The 14,173-nt window shown below is 41.0% G+C and overlaps 1 protein-coding gene across 1 annotated transcript in view; it reads left to right on the top strand.

Annotated features, from left to right (window-relative positions):
• Positions 1-11,987, top strand: part of CTNNBIP1 (catenin beta interacting protein 1) — a 32,630-nt gene extending 20,643 nt beyond the window's left edge. Inside the window, exon 5 of the mRNA XM_062604654.1 lies at positions 10,356-11,987. Coding sequence (XP_062460638.1) covers positions 10,356-10,414 — 59 coding nt within the window. The 3' untranslated portion in view covers positions 10,415-11,987. The remainder of the gene's footprint in view (positions 1-10,355) is intronic.
• The last annotated feature ends 2,186 nt before the right edge of the window (positions 11,988-14,173 follow it).

The following is a 14,173-nucleotide window of genomic DNA, read 5'->3' as shown; positions in this document are numbered from 1 at the left end:
TCAGCAGAGAAAGAGGGAAAGTTTATCCATAGGAAGAACTTGTTTCCTTTTGTATTTCTTCAGTTTGCACAAGGTAATTCATTCCAGGAATGACATAAGTTTACAAATCTGCTTTGACTTGTTTAGATGCTCATTAGGAGGCTGAAATACATGCTGCTTTTGTGAATTCTTTGCAGAGGTCTTGGTAAACAATTGTGTGGTGCTGCTCCGAATCTACTCGTCTCTTCTGAACCTGAACGTCTCTATCTGCATTTTTTCTCCCCTTCACAGGCCTTTGCCAGATCACATACATTATGTAGAATTCAAGGGAAATTGTAAGACTCGTATGCCAGAAAGAACTGAGTTGAGCAGAAATTTAATATACATCTAAGACATTAAAAAACCCCATTAGAAACACAACTTGCACAAACTTGCTTTTCAGCTTTAAGCCTGTGTTCATTCCTCACATAGCTGGGGGATTGATGGAGATAGAGATACTTGTATATTTTGGCTCAGAATTCTTATACTTCTCTGCCAGTCTAAAGTGAAGATTTGCCTGTTTCTCATCACGAACATGTAGACCTGTTCAGTGAAGACAGACTGACTGACTTGCAGTTGGCATTTTTAGTGTTGTCCCTAACATAGTTCCATTTCTCACAATGAAAGTACACGCTGACTTACCTGCACTTTGGCAAAGAAGAGATAATAAAAGCAGAAGTCCAGCTGGGGGTCCCATATGCTTTGCACAGCTGTGCTCCTGCACAGCTTGATCTTCCTTGTCTAAACTGTCTGCTTTTATTATCTGTAAAATCAGTTTTTCCCCTTTTGACGAGGGCTTTGGAGAGTCAAAAAAATGAATTTTGACATAACTTTAAAATGTAATCAAAAGGGAGGCCAGCAGTTACTTGGTCTGCTTGTACACTCACTAACCATGCAATACAGGAAATGTAAGGGTTTATATATTGTTCAGAAAGTTGTCTTTGCCCCGTGTTTGAAGAGGTGCTGATTTGTCTGTCATTGTTTTCTTAAACTCCTTGAAGATTCTTAAACCTGTGTCCCCAGGGTGGTGAAGTCTTCCCTGCTGATGCCTGCTGTGATCTAATCTGACTCTGCTGTATTGCCTGGGTTTGACTCCACAATCTACCTTAATCTGCTGGTCTGACCATTAAGGTTTTTCTTGGTAGGGGAATAAAGACCAAAGAAAGACAATAGATAAACTATTTAGAGAAAGAGGAAAGGATGTTGGTTCTTTTCATATTCAGATACGCCATCTCTCCCAGTGAAGCCATGAATAGCATGAAGAACAAATGGAAATGAGGAAACCTAGCCAGGTAGGTTTTCTTTTGGAGAAAGGTGAAGCTTTGTGTGCTGCGTAGACATAAGCAACTATAATTTATTGCTGAGGACTTTGATTTCCTTAGAAATCTCTCCTGCTTTCTAACAGTCAGATATGATAATTCTGCTCTCAGGTGTGGTGGCTCATGCAGCAGTGGTCATTGCTGTTTATACCTTCAGGTAGGGTCGGATTAGGAAAGCATTGGGAGTAGGGAATACAAACTGGGCAGGTACCGAGTTTTCCATCTAAAGGGAGATTCATTGCCACTAGATGGCATTATCTTGCGCTGAAAAACCCATCCCAAGTCCACACACCAAAGTACTTAAATGTTCTGTGTCCTTCAAGATTGCTTAAAGGAATTTTCTTCCCTGCTTTTTTTTTTTTGTTTTCATTTCATCTCCTCTGGAGGATTTCTTTTTATTCTCCTTTATGCAGCTTGCCTTGCACAGCAACCAAAAGGTGTGTTATTTAAGGGGTAACTTACAAAAAGCTGTTAGTACGTTAGTGGATTTCACAAACTTTTCTTGCAGTAGTAGGGCAGATTGCTTTCAGCCTAACTTGTCCCAGACCTATCTTTAGAGTCATTTTCCACCAGCAGGCATGCAGAAGACAGAAAGCTGATTTCATACCCCCATTTCATTCCAAAAAAGGGAATGACATTCTTGGCCTCAGCGCTCCAAAAGCTTTGTTAGAGACCTGCAGATTTTTGTGAGTCACTTAAAAATGCTGTAGTCTGACTGCAGACTTACAGAAAGGTCATTTTGTTTCTTTTTCTGATATATTTTGAGAGAAATACAGGGAATGAATGGTCTAGAATTTTCTAGGTATCACAGCCTCTGTTACCATTGTTATGCTTCTGTTTTGTCATGCATCCAGAAGATATTGCCTTAGAAGAGCTGGCTGGTGGCCTCATAGTACTGACCTGAGGTAGGAATGCAGGGTTTAGCACTGTATGGTGCTCCCTCCTAGAGCTTCTCATAAAGATCTGTCAGCTTCCTTTTTGAGTCTGTTTGAGCACAGGGAGTCACTGCTACCTCTGTGTCCAAGATAATATGTGCAGCCGTGTGACAGTGCGTTGAAGAGAGAAGTTTACACTTGTCCCTGCTGAATTCAAGTGCTTGTGCCATAAACCTTCAGTGAGCCAATATTCATAACAGGATCTCTGACATTTAAAGTTTCTCCCTGATAATCCACTTACTGGCTTAGGGTTCAGCAATAGTAGTTCATTGTGAGCAAGAAGTATGTTGGAATAGCTCTGTAATTTTCAAGCAAGCCTGAAGTCCAAGGCTCCCCTTTAGTTTGTGCATATCATTACAGTAAAAGGAGAAATTTCAGCTCTTTATCTTTTTATTTCCCATCTTGTTTTCAAAGGGAATTCAACAGTTCAGCCATACAAAATCACTGTGTTTTTAGGATTGTTGATAGATGTCCTTTTACATTTGAAACATACATGGAACACCTTCACCTTTGAAGTATCTGGATTGTACAAGGAAACGCAAACTTACTGTGATTGCATTACTGAGTATCTTTGTGTAAATCAGGTAATAATAACATGTGTCCAGGGCTCTCTAATGTGCTGTAGCAAATATCAAATTGAAAACAGCGCAGATCTTTCTAGTATGTGTTCTAAAGTCTTAACATTCATAAGCTACAGCATATGTTAGAGCAAGGTGGGAAGATGGGAAGAGGGAAGGATGGGAAGAGCAAGGAACGTTCAGGTAGTTCCAACATCTGGATTCTATCCCTAGTTTGCTATTTTAGCTTGTCTTGTTAATGCTTTGGTCTGTTACCAGTTCTCTTCCTCAGCAGATCCAGACAGTCGTGTTGCATCCATGACAGTTATGAGGCTTATCTGATGCATTAAGAATACTTTCTTATCCATTGAAAGATGGGATGCCAGCAAAGGGGCTGAGATCTCAGTATCCCAGGAAAGCATGAATAACAGTTATAAACCTCTAAGCCGAAGTACGTAATACATACATTTAGTATTAAGAGAATAAACCTTCATGTCATGCTCACATTTTTTATATCCATTTTCTGTTTCCATCATTGCTGTAATGTTGGTAACACCTAGATGAAAGTGCAAAATACAGGGCATTTTTGTTTACTCAAGGGGCTTTTTAGCTAACATCTGTGGGTTGCTTGTTGCTTTGTTTTTATGGCTCCAAGAATAGCTGAAGAACCCAAAGGCATCTCTGTTCAACCAGTGTATAATGCTGGTGAGTGGATGTAATCATGAGCTGTTTTGAGATCTCAACATATTACTTGTGTGCCCTGCATTGCAGCAAGCACTAACACAGCTCGGGCACATTAGGTTTCTTGAGCTTGAAAGGATGGAATTAAGGCTTTCTCGCTTATTTTTAATACAAGCAAAATGCCTCTCAGGAAGTTATATGCACTGAAGGATCTCCTGCATAAAAAACCCTGTTTCCTCTGTCCCAGTTACTCTACATTTTAAATGGTAGGCTAGCACTTGGCTTTCTGAAGTCGCTGCTCTGACAAATCTGCAAATGGAAGCTGTGCAGCTAGTAAGGATGATATGTGAATTATACTAAGACCTTGGTGATTACTGCTCTGTTGTTCCTATAGCAACAGGGGTGTCGTGCTGGTTCTTGAAGCAAGCTGGTCTCTTGGGGAGGGCAAAGCTGTGATGCAGACACATGCCTCGGCTGGGTTAGACACATTCTCTGGGTGGCAGGGCATTAAAAATGAACCCGGGCTGCTCGTGGAGTTAGAAGGGGACCACGCTTATGAAATATCAGATAGTGGTGGAGAAATGGAGCTCTTCTTAGCGTGGTTTTGTTCTGTAGAACACAGTGCTTGTTTTAATGTGCTCCTCCCCTCAGCAGGGCATGTTGTATTTTTAGAATGCCAGACTAGGATGCTGACACTGGGAACTGCAGAGAAAAGTTAATGTTTAGAAGGTAGTTGCTGGGAGGCGATTGATGAAGTGTGTGTATGCAAAGGTCCTGAGGCAGCCTTCTGAAATTCATGACAGGCTTAACCTTCTGATCTAGAAAGGCTTTTTGGGTTTAATTTTGCAGGTAACTACAAACAAATCAGGTCTATGTATTCATCATTCAAAGAGCACTTGGAAATAGCATCTGTTGTATGTGTCAGCATCTTCCTTTGTGCTAAGGTAGCGTGGTTTTAATCCAGCTTGTACCCTCCTGGCTTGATGTCACTGTAGCTGAGTACTTGCTGTGGAAAGCATCAGCTTCAGTCATGTAGGTGAAATTCTCTGATTCTCAGGTGAACTGATGAGCAGTTGCATGTGGTGAGCTCAGTGGCTGCCTACAGTCTGTACTGCTGTGCTGTAAAGTCATTTGACCTTCAGATCATCTTGGCTTGCTAAGGCTGAAGTGGAAGTGCTGTAGAAGAGCTACTACATGCAGCAATCCAAACAACTGCCCCTAGAACGCAATTGCAGCAGAACTGTTTCAGAAGTTAACAGGGTAAGACCGTCACTATGCTTTTTAAGGTAGAACGTAGGCCTACCAGTTAATTCTTGTGTATTTCTTGGAAGGATGAGGGTGGTAAAGTGTAAAGCAGAAGAAGTGGAAGACGTATTTGCATGTCTGAAAGTTGGTGGCAATTAATGCTTTGCTCAGGAAAGGTGTTGGGGACTATTTTATTGGGTATATTTAAGTCTCTGTATCAGTGCTGCAGTGCATGCCCAGAAAAGGGACAGCTTTGGAGAGAGAACTTGTATGTATAAAATGAAGGTGAGGTATAAGCGTGCCTTTTTCATTGTTCTATACATTAATTACTGGAAGTGCAAAGCTCAGTGAAGGATGTGCTAAAAGTAAGCTTGGTTCACCATCCTATTGTCTCAGTTGCTGGCTTTTGGCAGCGTGCAGATTAACTTTACACCCTGTGCTCTGCTTTTTGCAGTTGTATTTTTACTTGATTAGAAAGAAAACATCCGCTGGAGGAGCCAAGTGGGACTATAGCAGAAGCTCCATTCACTAGTACATTAATCCCTGTTTTCCTTTGACCACATAAAAACCCCTGTGCTATTCTCTGGAAGTGTTTGTGGACAGGAGCATAGGCAGCTGTAGAATTGCTTAAGGAGCAGACTTGTTAGATTGGCTTCATTTAGCTCTGGATAGTTTGTGCTGTAGGACTGGACTGGAACAAAACCTGCTTTTGTGCTGAGAAATGTGGATCTGAATAAGCTTTTTCTGGATGAATATTAGCCTTATTTATTAGGACATCATCAGAAATAATCATGCTCCATAAGTGGCTTCTGGAAGGTTGAGAGCACTGATGAGTGTCTCTCTTTCGTTTGCCTGCTGTGCTCGCACCTTTACCCCAGTTCAGCAGAGAAGTTTTCCATTGAGGTCAATGACATGCTCAGCTAAAACTGGTGGGACTTACTGCTCTTCAGGAGGTTGTTATAACTAACTACTCGGCTCATGGACGTGAAGGTGTCTTCCCTTTTTGCAGGTTCCCTGCACACACTGGTTCTGGATCTGGGAAATACAATAGGCTGTTATATCCCAATCAAGAGCCGTGATGCTCATGAAGAGCGGAGAAGTGCTGAATAATGAACTGTCTCTTATGTTAGTGAACACAAGCAAGGAGGTGCAGTACCCACATGGAACATGTTTTGAAAGTGATTGGGCTGATACTGTCTTGGAACCATTGGTTTTGATGTCAAGTAAAAGGTCCTGTTTGTGCTAGCACTAGATTTGATAGCCAGCAAGAGCTTTTGGTGTGGCTGCTGTTGTTTGGACAAAGGATGACTCCACTTTGTAATAAGGCATCACTTCACTAAGGATAAAATTGGATATTTAATGTGGGAGTGAAAGAAATCAGCACAGGCTTGAGACTTTACTGCAAGATGTTGTTCTGTTGGGTGTTGTGCCATCAGGTTACCCACCCACTTGTCTACCTGGAATGTATTATTATCTCTGATAGATCAAATTGTCTTTTTAAAGGCAATTGCCTGAGGCTTTTGCAAATGCTGGGTTGCATGTAATCCCTGCAAGTGAAAACATCAGTGGTTCTACCAAATAGCAAAAGGAACTGAGGGAGCAGGAAATAAACCTGTTCAGAACTATGTATAAAATCTATCCTTTGCTAATCTTGTTTAAAACTCTACCTCGAGACATAGAAATGTATCACTTCCAATATTTACCTCCTTCTTTCATTTCTAAAAGGAAAAACTAGAGCCCTTTTGGCACCTTTGCTCTCCACTGCTCTCCCGTTCATTCCTGTTCATTGTTTTGGCAGAACTTTCTAACTTTGCATTGCCATCACATTTCATAAGTATGATTGCATTTCCAGTATCATTTATGAAAGTATTAAGTAAAATATTAAATAAAATTGGTGCAAAGGCCAACTGTTGAGCAAGCACAGTTGTAATCTCCTTTTCAGGCCAGTGATTACTATCCTTTCAAACACAATTCATCATCTTAACCAGTTGTTTGCCCATCGTGGTTCTTGCACTGATTGTCCATCTTAATTATAAAGTACCATATGGGAAATTATGTATTATAAAGAGCTAAAGAACATCAGAGAGGGAGCATGCTTTTTGTTATAAGATAAAAAAAACATAGAATCATAGAATAGTTAGGGTTGGAAATACACACTTTGTTCATGTATTCAGGTAACTTTAAAACTGTAGTATATTGTCATTACACTGGTGGTAAAACAAGGTTACTGCACACCGACTGTGCAGTTAGCTTTGGCTGTGAAGGGCTGAAACCTGAATCATAAAATCCTAGAATGGTTTGGGTTGGAAGGGACCTTAAAGCTCATCCAGTTCCAACCCCTGCCACGGGCAGGGACCCCTTCCACTAGAGCAGCTTGCTCCAAGCCCCTGTGTCCAACCTAGCCTTGAACACTGCCAGGGATGGGGCAGCCACAGCTTCTCTGGGCACCCTGTGGCAGCACCTCAGCACCCTCACAGGGAAGAGCTTCTTCGCTATATCTAACCCCTCTTTCAGCTTAAAGCCATTCCCCTTGTCCTGTCACTACACGTCCTTAACAGTTAAGTTAGAATTCTCAACAGAATCCTAGACACGTTCTCCATCTGCTGTTCTGCTTCTTCCTTTAGGATGAACATAATAATATTTCAGTAATACTATGTGTATTCAAGCATTTTCCACACATTTACACTGTATTCTTTATTGTGCTCTTGCTTTTTTCCTCCAGATGACACACTGTTTTAAACTGGCTTTTTCTGTTTTCTGGTCATATTGACAAGCTGTATTTATTTCTCGTTCTCCCTCCCCTTTTCCTATTCCAAGTCCAAGCAAATAGCAGGTTATCAGTTCATACTGACAGTGACACTGGTATTGAAGCAGTGCCAGGTGGGCCTATAAATTAGAACAGGAGCCGTCTGAGTGTGAACCTGCTCTTTGGCGATAGCTGCTGTGATTGTGAAAGCCAAAACGAACTGCAGAATTCCCAACATCCTTTGTGCCCAAAGCTATTTCTGCTCATCCTGTGTTTTAAGTGCCTGGGTGCTGAGTACAGGAGGCAGAAACACTGACGTGGGTTTGCATGATGATCTGGAATGAAATTTCCTTTTCAATGTGAAACTTGTAAGGATGCTTGTAAGAAATGTTTCATGTTTAGCCTGGAGAAGGGGGAGATCCCTGGAAAACAGTCAACATCTGCTAAGTAATCCAGCTCATCCCTTGTGCTAATGCGACGTCATCTGTGATTTTGTGGTTGCCAGGCTACTCCAGCTGGAATTGCATAGCAAAGCCTCCTTGCTTTAAAGGGTGATGCACGTAGAACATGGTGACATAGGTTGTGCTATATGTGCACTTGCTTTAACGCTTCCAAGTGTCATTTCTCCCTCCTCTTTTTAGCACAGAATCCTTGCAAATCAAATCCCTCTTTTTATAGAGGCTCATAATTCTTATACATTTAAAAACAAAAAAATCAACATGGCAACTTGTTAATTCAGAGCTGGATCCTGGTGCTATATATCATTGCTGTTTTGATCAGGGAAGAAACAGCTTGTGGAAGAGATGAAAAGGGAGATGACTGCAGGGCTTCTGAGTGTTGGCAGGAGGGTGCATCGGAGCTGGTTTTGATGTAGTTCTAGAAGACAGGGGTCCTCCATATGAAAAACAAACTACTGCTTGGCCCTTAATATTTCCTCCTTTGAGTGTATATAACAAATAAACTATGCAATGTATCAAAATAAATGAAGTTGCATTTCATAAGCATTGGTTTAGATTGACTTAATACTTTTCAGAGTATTAGTAAGGGGAATTTGCAACCTTCTCTTCTCCCCCATTTTTTGGCCCCTTTCCCTTCTGTATTGCAAAGAGCAAATTAGATAACTGAGAAATGGAATTCATATAACTAGAACAGCTGAGGCATTTTTATTAGCCCTCTTTTTGTATGCAGGTGCAGAAGCAGAAGTTGCTTGGGGCACAGAGCTGCAGTCTTCTTGATATGCTTCAAGTGCAAGGTGGAGAATTTTTAACATGCTGGTGCTCCATCCAAGTTGAATATGAACTTTCCAAACCCCAGGAGGAGAGTCCTATAGAGCTGATCAGTCACCCGCATGGGACAGGCAGTCGGTGTTGCTTTTGGCATTTCCAACTTTGTTGTCTAATCCTTTAATAGAAGCTTTGAAGCGAAGCTTGTTAAGCAAAATGATCCCAAGCAGACCAAAATCATGAATGAAGGTCAAAATGTTCATTGTCAGTCATCTGTTGCACTTAAACACCAGCATTTGAACGGAGGAGATAATTTTGAGGCATTATATAGCCAGTGACTGGAGGATTCATCATATTTTCCAGTCAGACAGATAAATGCTGTTGGAGGGTGTGCAGATGAAAGAAGGCATTTACTTTCATCTGACTTTCTTGGGGATAACATTTTTACAAGAAATTAAAATTACTGCCCTCAGCCCTTCAGGCTTGTTTTCCAGCTCTTGTCTAGACTGGAGCTATCGATTGCTTTGACACTAGTGTATGGTACTTATTTCCATATTGTCCTGAAGACATTTCTCTTGTTCTTCTTGTTAGGCCATGCTCTGTAGTTAGGAAGTGCAGAGAGTGGATTTTTTTAATGAAAATCTCAAGGTATCTCTGAAGGATGAGAGCTTAGCACGGGGTGCTCTTTAGAAACCTTTAGCACACACGTTTCTCTAGCCACTCAGGTCTTTGTACTATAAAATGCCTACTCAAAAGACAACACAAGTTTGGAGGAGGTTATAGAGATGTAATGAGCATCTCTCTGTGCTTCAGGTACATAAGTTTTGATAGTAATTACACACAGTTGAGAGCCTCAGTTGGAAAAAAAAATCCAATAACTGATAGAGTCCACACACTGAATTCTTCTGGAAAAGATATTCTTCAGGCTAGGGATAACAGCATTACTTACCAAGGCTGTGTCTGTTCCATGGGCAAATGGAAGCCTTCAGTTTGAAAGAAGATGCTGCACTTCATTAGAGAGTGGAACATGTTTGAGACATGTTGGTTTATGAAGGGTATTGGGGAGAGAGGAACCAAAAACCTTTCAGCTGGCCTGTTAAATAATTCGTGTTCTTAAAAGCAGAGAGTAATGAATATCAAGACATAAAGAATATCTAAATATCACTTAAAAAGGGCATTGTGATGCATAGGGCAGTACAAGTTTTATTGAATGGTGGAGTTCCTCATACTTCAGAGAGACTCAGTCTCCAAGGCTGTGCCAGAGTCTACAAGGGCAGAAAATAATTATCTCTGCATGCCTGTGGTGACAATCCCATGTTGTTTGGGGGTTTTCAAGCCTTGCTTCTTAGAAATATGTGGCAGCAAGGAATTCTTGGTTGTCTTTACAAACAAACTGATTTCCTTAGCCTTGCAGAGGCACGTTTTAAATCTGCTGTTGAAATGTTCAGAGCACTTCAAGTTCCAGTCCCAGAAAAACAAGAAAACACAACTTTCTCTTCTTTCTGTTCTCTTTTTCCTGTCTTATTTTTGTTATGGGTGTGTAGAATGACAGTTTGGGTACTGCATCTTTCCGCTGTTCTTTAAAGGAAGTAATTATGGCACATGTTTTCCTGTATCCGTTATTACTGCAGGTGCTGAGGATGTTGTGATGGCGTTTTCCAGATCAGAGACAGAAGACAGAAGACAGTAACCACAGGATACCTGAACAACACAGAACTGGAGAGGACAGTGAGATTCCTGAAGATAGAGGAGGATGGCTGAGCATTAATAAGTTCCTTTGCCCACCCTAATTGTTCCTTGGTATTCCTTCTCCTTTGTAATTCTGTTTCCCTTTGCCCAGCCCTCAGAATGCATCTCACAGCCATCTATTCCTGTAAGTTTCTGCTGTTCAGCTGGGCTGTGTTAATTAAGGACAAACCTAAAGGTGTATTTTTGATTGGCTCAAAGGGACAGGCTGTGGTTACCTAAAGGAAGATGGTTTTTCAAACTTGACCAATGAAAACCTTTTATCTCGCGTTTTACTTTACATTTTAAAGGAAGTCTCTTGACATCCTACTTCTAAAGAAGCTTTTCATGCTGTGGTGCTTATTTAGGTCAAACTTGTGAATTTGAAGAGGGTTTGATTTGGCTGCGTAGAACTGGAAGCAACTTGTGGTTGGTTGACAATGCAAATGTTTTCTCTTCAGTTGGCTTGCAGGTATTTCGGTGACTTCAACATTTTCATTGCAGAAAGCTGATGTTTTGGTGCATTGGTTATTTCTTTATACTTACTGACTCGGGGCGGGGGGGGGGGAGACAGATGTGCTTTGCAATATTTATTACATCTACACACATATAAATGCTTGCTTTTGGGGGTTTGTTTTGTTTTTACTTTGATGGGCTTTGAAATCACGGTTTTGATTTCCTGTTGGCTGCAGTGTTTCCGATGCAATCAGTTTTTCCATACTCGTCTGCTCTGTGGCCTCGAGCTCTTTGGGAGCATGTGTCGAAAGCGCATTTAGTTCAATAAGTCTACCTGTTGAAGCTGGGACACGGAGATCACCAGCCATTCTGTGCTGCTGTGTGGGCTGTGCCGTGAACTCCTGGCTTCAGGTGGCTTCTCTCTTTGCTTCTGACAGAGGAGCTGTAGATGTTTTGCAGGAATTGCAAGAATGAGATCTATGGCTGTGACATGAATGTGCCAAATTTGTATAGAGAATATGTGAACTTGTTTAAAAATACTACATATGGTTCCACTTTAACCCTTTAACTGCTGCACGAGAGTAGCTCTCACATAAAGTAAAATTAATGGTCATTAACTTAAATCCAGCTTGCACTGGGCTTTAATAAACTTAAGTTTCTAGTCACTTGAAAAACTGTATTGGTTTGGCTCCTTGCAACTGTTCAGTGATGTGGAAATCATCTGGATCCTAAGGTAATACCATTCTCTTTAGGCACCGTTCCAAGAGGCAGTAGCGCTGCATTAAGCTGCCCAATAGTGAGTGTACAAGTGACGCTCTCAGGTTTACTCTCCTGGTAGTTGCAGGGCCTTAAAACACACACACATGCACATCTACAAACTGAACACCCTGCAGTGAAGTTCCCAAAGTGCACTGACTGTTCAGGAACCGCACATGAAATCTCTAGCACTGCTGCCTGAAACCTAGCACTTCATTTGCTCTCTTATGTGCAGGTCATTTTTACAACACTTCTGTATGTTCCTGTGGGTTGCACTGACTTTAAGATGTTTCAAAACCTATTAAAGCAGAGTTCCTGGTTCCTTTTGTATGGTTGTTAATTATTGGAAGTGACAATTGCAGAATCTGACTGTGACAATATGGCTATTTTCATGGGAAGAAGTAACAACATGATGCTGTTATGGTCTCAAAATGGGGAGAAAACTTGAGAGAAACCACAGAATATATGCAGAAGGAAGAATGGACTTGTGAGCACAAGGAGGGAAGTGATCTTGAGCAAATGTGTAATGAGAACAACTGTACATTGTTTATGGTAAAAGATCCTTGTGATTCAGTTGCAGCTTTGTTCAGTGTGGAAGTCAATCTTTTACCTCTGTTTGTTGGGGCCAGATAAGAAATCTCTTCATTAAACCAGGAATGAGCCCAAAAGATTCTTTACATTTTGAGCTGGTTGCCTAAAAGGCACTTTTATTTTTAACTCTGGTGCAAAGGGGGGCAGCCCTTAAAGGGTTAATTTAAGGGGATATGTGTGTTTCTGGCTGCTGGCTGGAATATATGAGCTGGATTGTGGTGGCCTGTCATTGTCAAGCTAACATGCATCCTCCATGTGTATCTGTGGCATTTCTGAGCTGTTCAATCTTTTCAAGGAGAAAAGTGAAGCGTTTATGTGGTTTAATCTTTTCACTTAAAAATGTAACTGGGGGGGGGGGGTGGTGGTGGTGGTGGAATAATACAGTTTTTAATAGCTGCTCTTGTTTCTTATTGATTTATTACACTGCTAAGCTGCCAAATGGAAAATAGTTGTTTCGTCTTTGTGGAAGGCTTCGATGGAGACTCCGGACGTGGAGTTTTGAGTAGTTTGTTGGAGAAAGGGTGTTGTATAATGATATGGGATGCTGGAGGAGAAGTCGTCTCTTGAGAATACCTGTGCTTGTGTTGTTACCTGTGTGCTCTTCCCTCCTCGCTGGTGGTTTCTTAACTTGAAACCAGGGCTGGAAGATTTATAATAAAGAATCCATATATAAATCAGGGAGGAAGCAGTGGGAAGGAGGCTTTCCAATATTCCCCTTGAATTGTATTGCTAAGGATTTATCTTTTTGCTATGAAAACTGAACCCCTATGAGCAATGTGGAGCCTGGATTAGTTGGGAGGTAGAGAAACCTGCACAGAGTCCATCAGCAATGATGGCCTTGTTTACTGTACATAGAAATTTCGCTAGCTTTACCTTTGTGCTTTTGCCTTTTCAAGCAAACCATGACTAAGAAGAATAAGAAATCCAATGTTTTAAAGGTCAGAGGTGAGTATAGATATATTAAAACTGAAATACATTTGTAAATAGAAAAGGCTATGTAGTTCAACTACAAACCAAATAGTGCTTAAGGCATTCGTTAAGGATGTGTAAAAGCTTTGGATGCGTCTTCCAGAAACAGCACACGTCCCATAGGTGGTCTTTTGGGGAGTCATGTTAGATACTCAAAATGGGCTCTTGTACTTCTCTCCTCAAGCTTATCATCTAACACACAGTGTTTGCCAGCACTTGAGGAGATTTAGAGCTGAGTCAGATACTCCTCTCATCCCTCTCAGGATGAGTAGCAATTGCTGTAGTTATTGGTGAGTCATTGTGTCTGCGCATCGCCTGTGGTAAATGAAAAGAGACTCCACCATTCACATAGGTCTTTAGATTGATTCTCCCAGGTTCTAAAATAAGCCCTGGAGTTACAGAGGGACACTTTGGAAGGAGCTGTTGCCTTAAAGAAGCTGGACCACTAATAAAATAAAATTGACTCTTGTGGTTTTTTGTTCCTATTCCTATCTAAGGTAAGTAGTTACTGTAAGTTGTCTCTTCTTGACTGCTCAGTGGCCTGTGTGGAAGTTTATAATGCTTTACCATTAAATTTGTTTTGGTTCCATAAGGTCTGTATTTCCATTTCACCAGCAGCCTAAATAGTTCTGGTGAAGGCTAAAGATTAAATGGCTGATTACATTCAAAGACCCTGTCACCTACAGAAGAGATCATCCTAAATAAGACCTCAGGGTCATATACGGTATAAATTTCTATAGCTATTGAGAATCTGTTACAAGAAGTCTGAAGTTACCAGCGGTTTATAAAGCAAGAGGGGAAAAAAGGCCAAAAGTTGAAAGGTTTGAATCAAATATATTTAATGTCTGATAGAAGTTATTTAATGAAAGACAAACTGAATGCCTGGGCAATGAGGGGAATGTATGATTTGGGATTACTTAAAGATCAGTCCTTCAGCTTTCTTTTTGGTCTC

This window comes from Pezoporus occidentalis, unplaced genomic scaffold (genome assembly GCF_034315485.1).
Source record: "Pezoporus occidentalis ecotype Australia unplaced genomic scaffold, CSIRO_AGI_Poc_V1 ctg119, whole genome shotgun sequence".
Taxonomy (NCBI): domain Eukaryota; kingdom Metazoa; phylum Chordata; class Aves; order Psittaciformes; family Psittacidae; genus Pezoporus; species Pezoporus occidentalis.
Note: the sequence above shows the minus strand (reverse complement) of the source record. Positions and strands in the feature narration are given on the sequence as shown.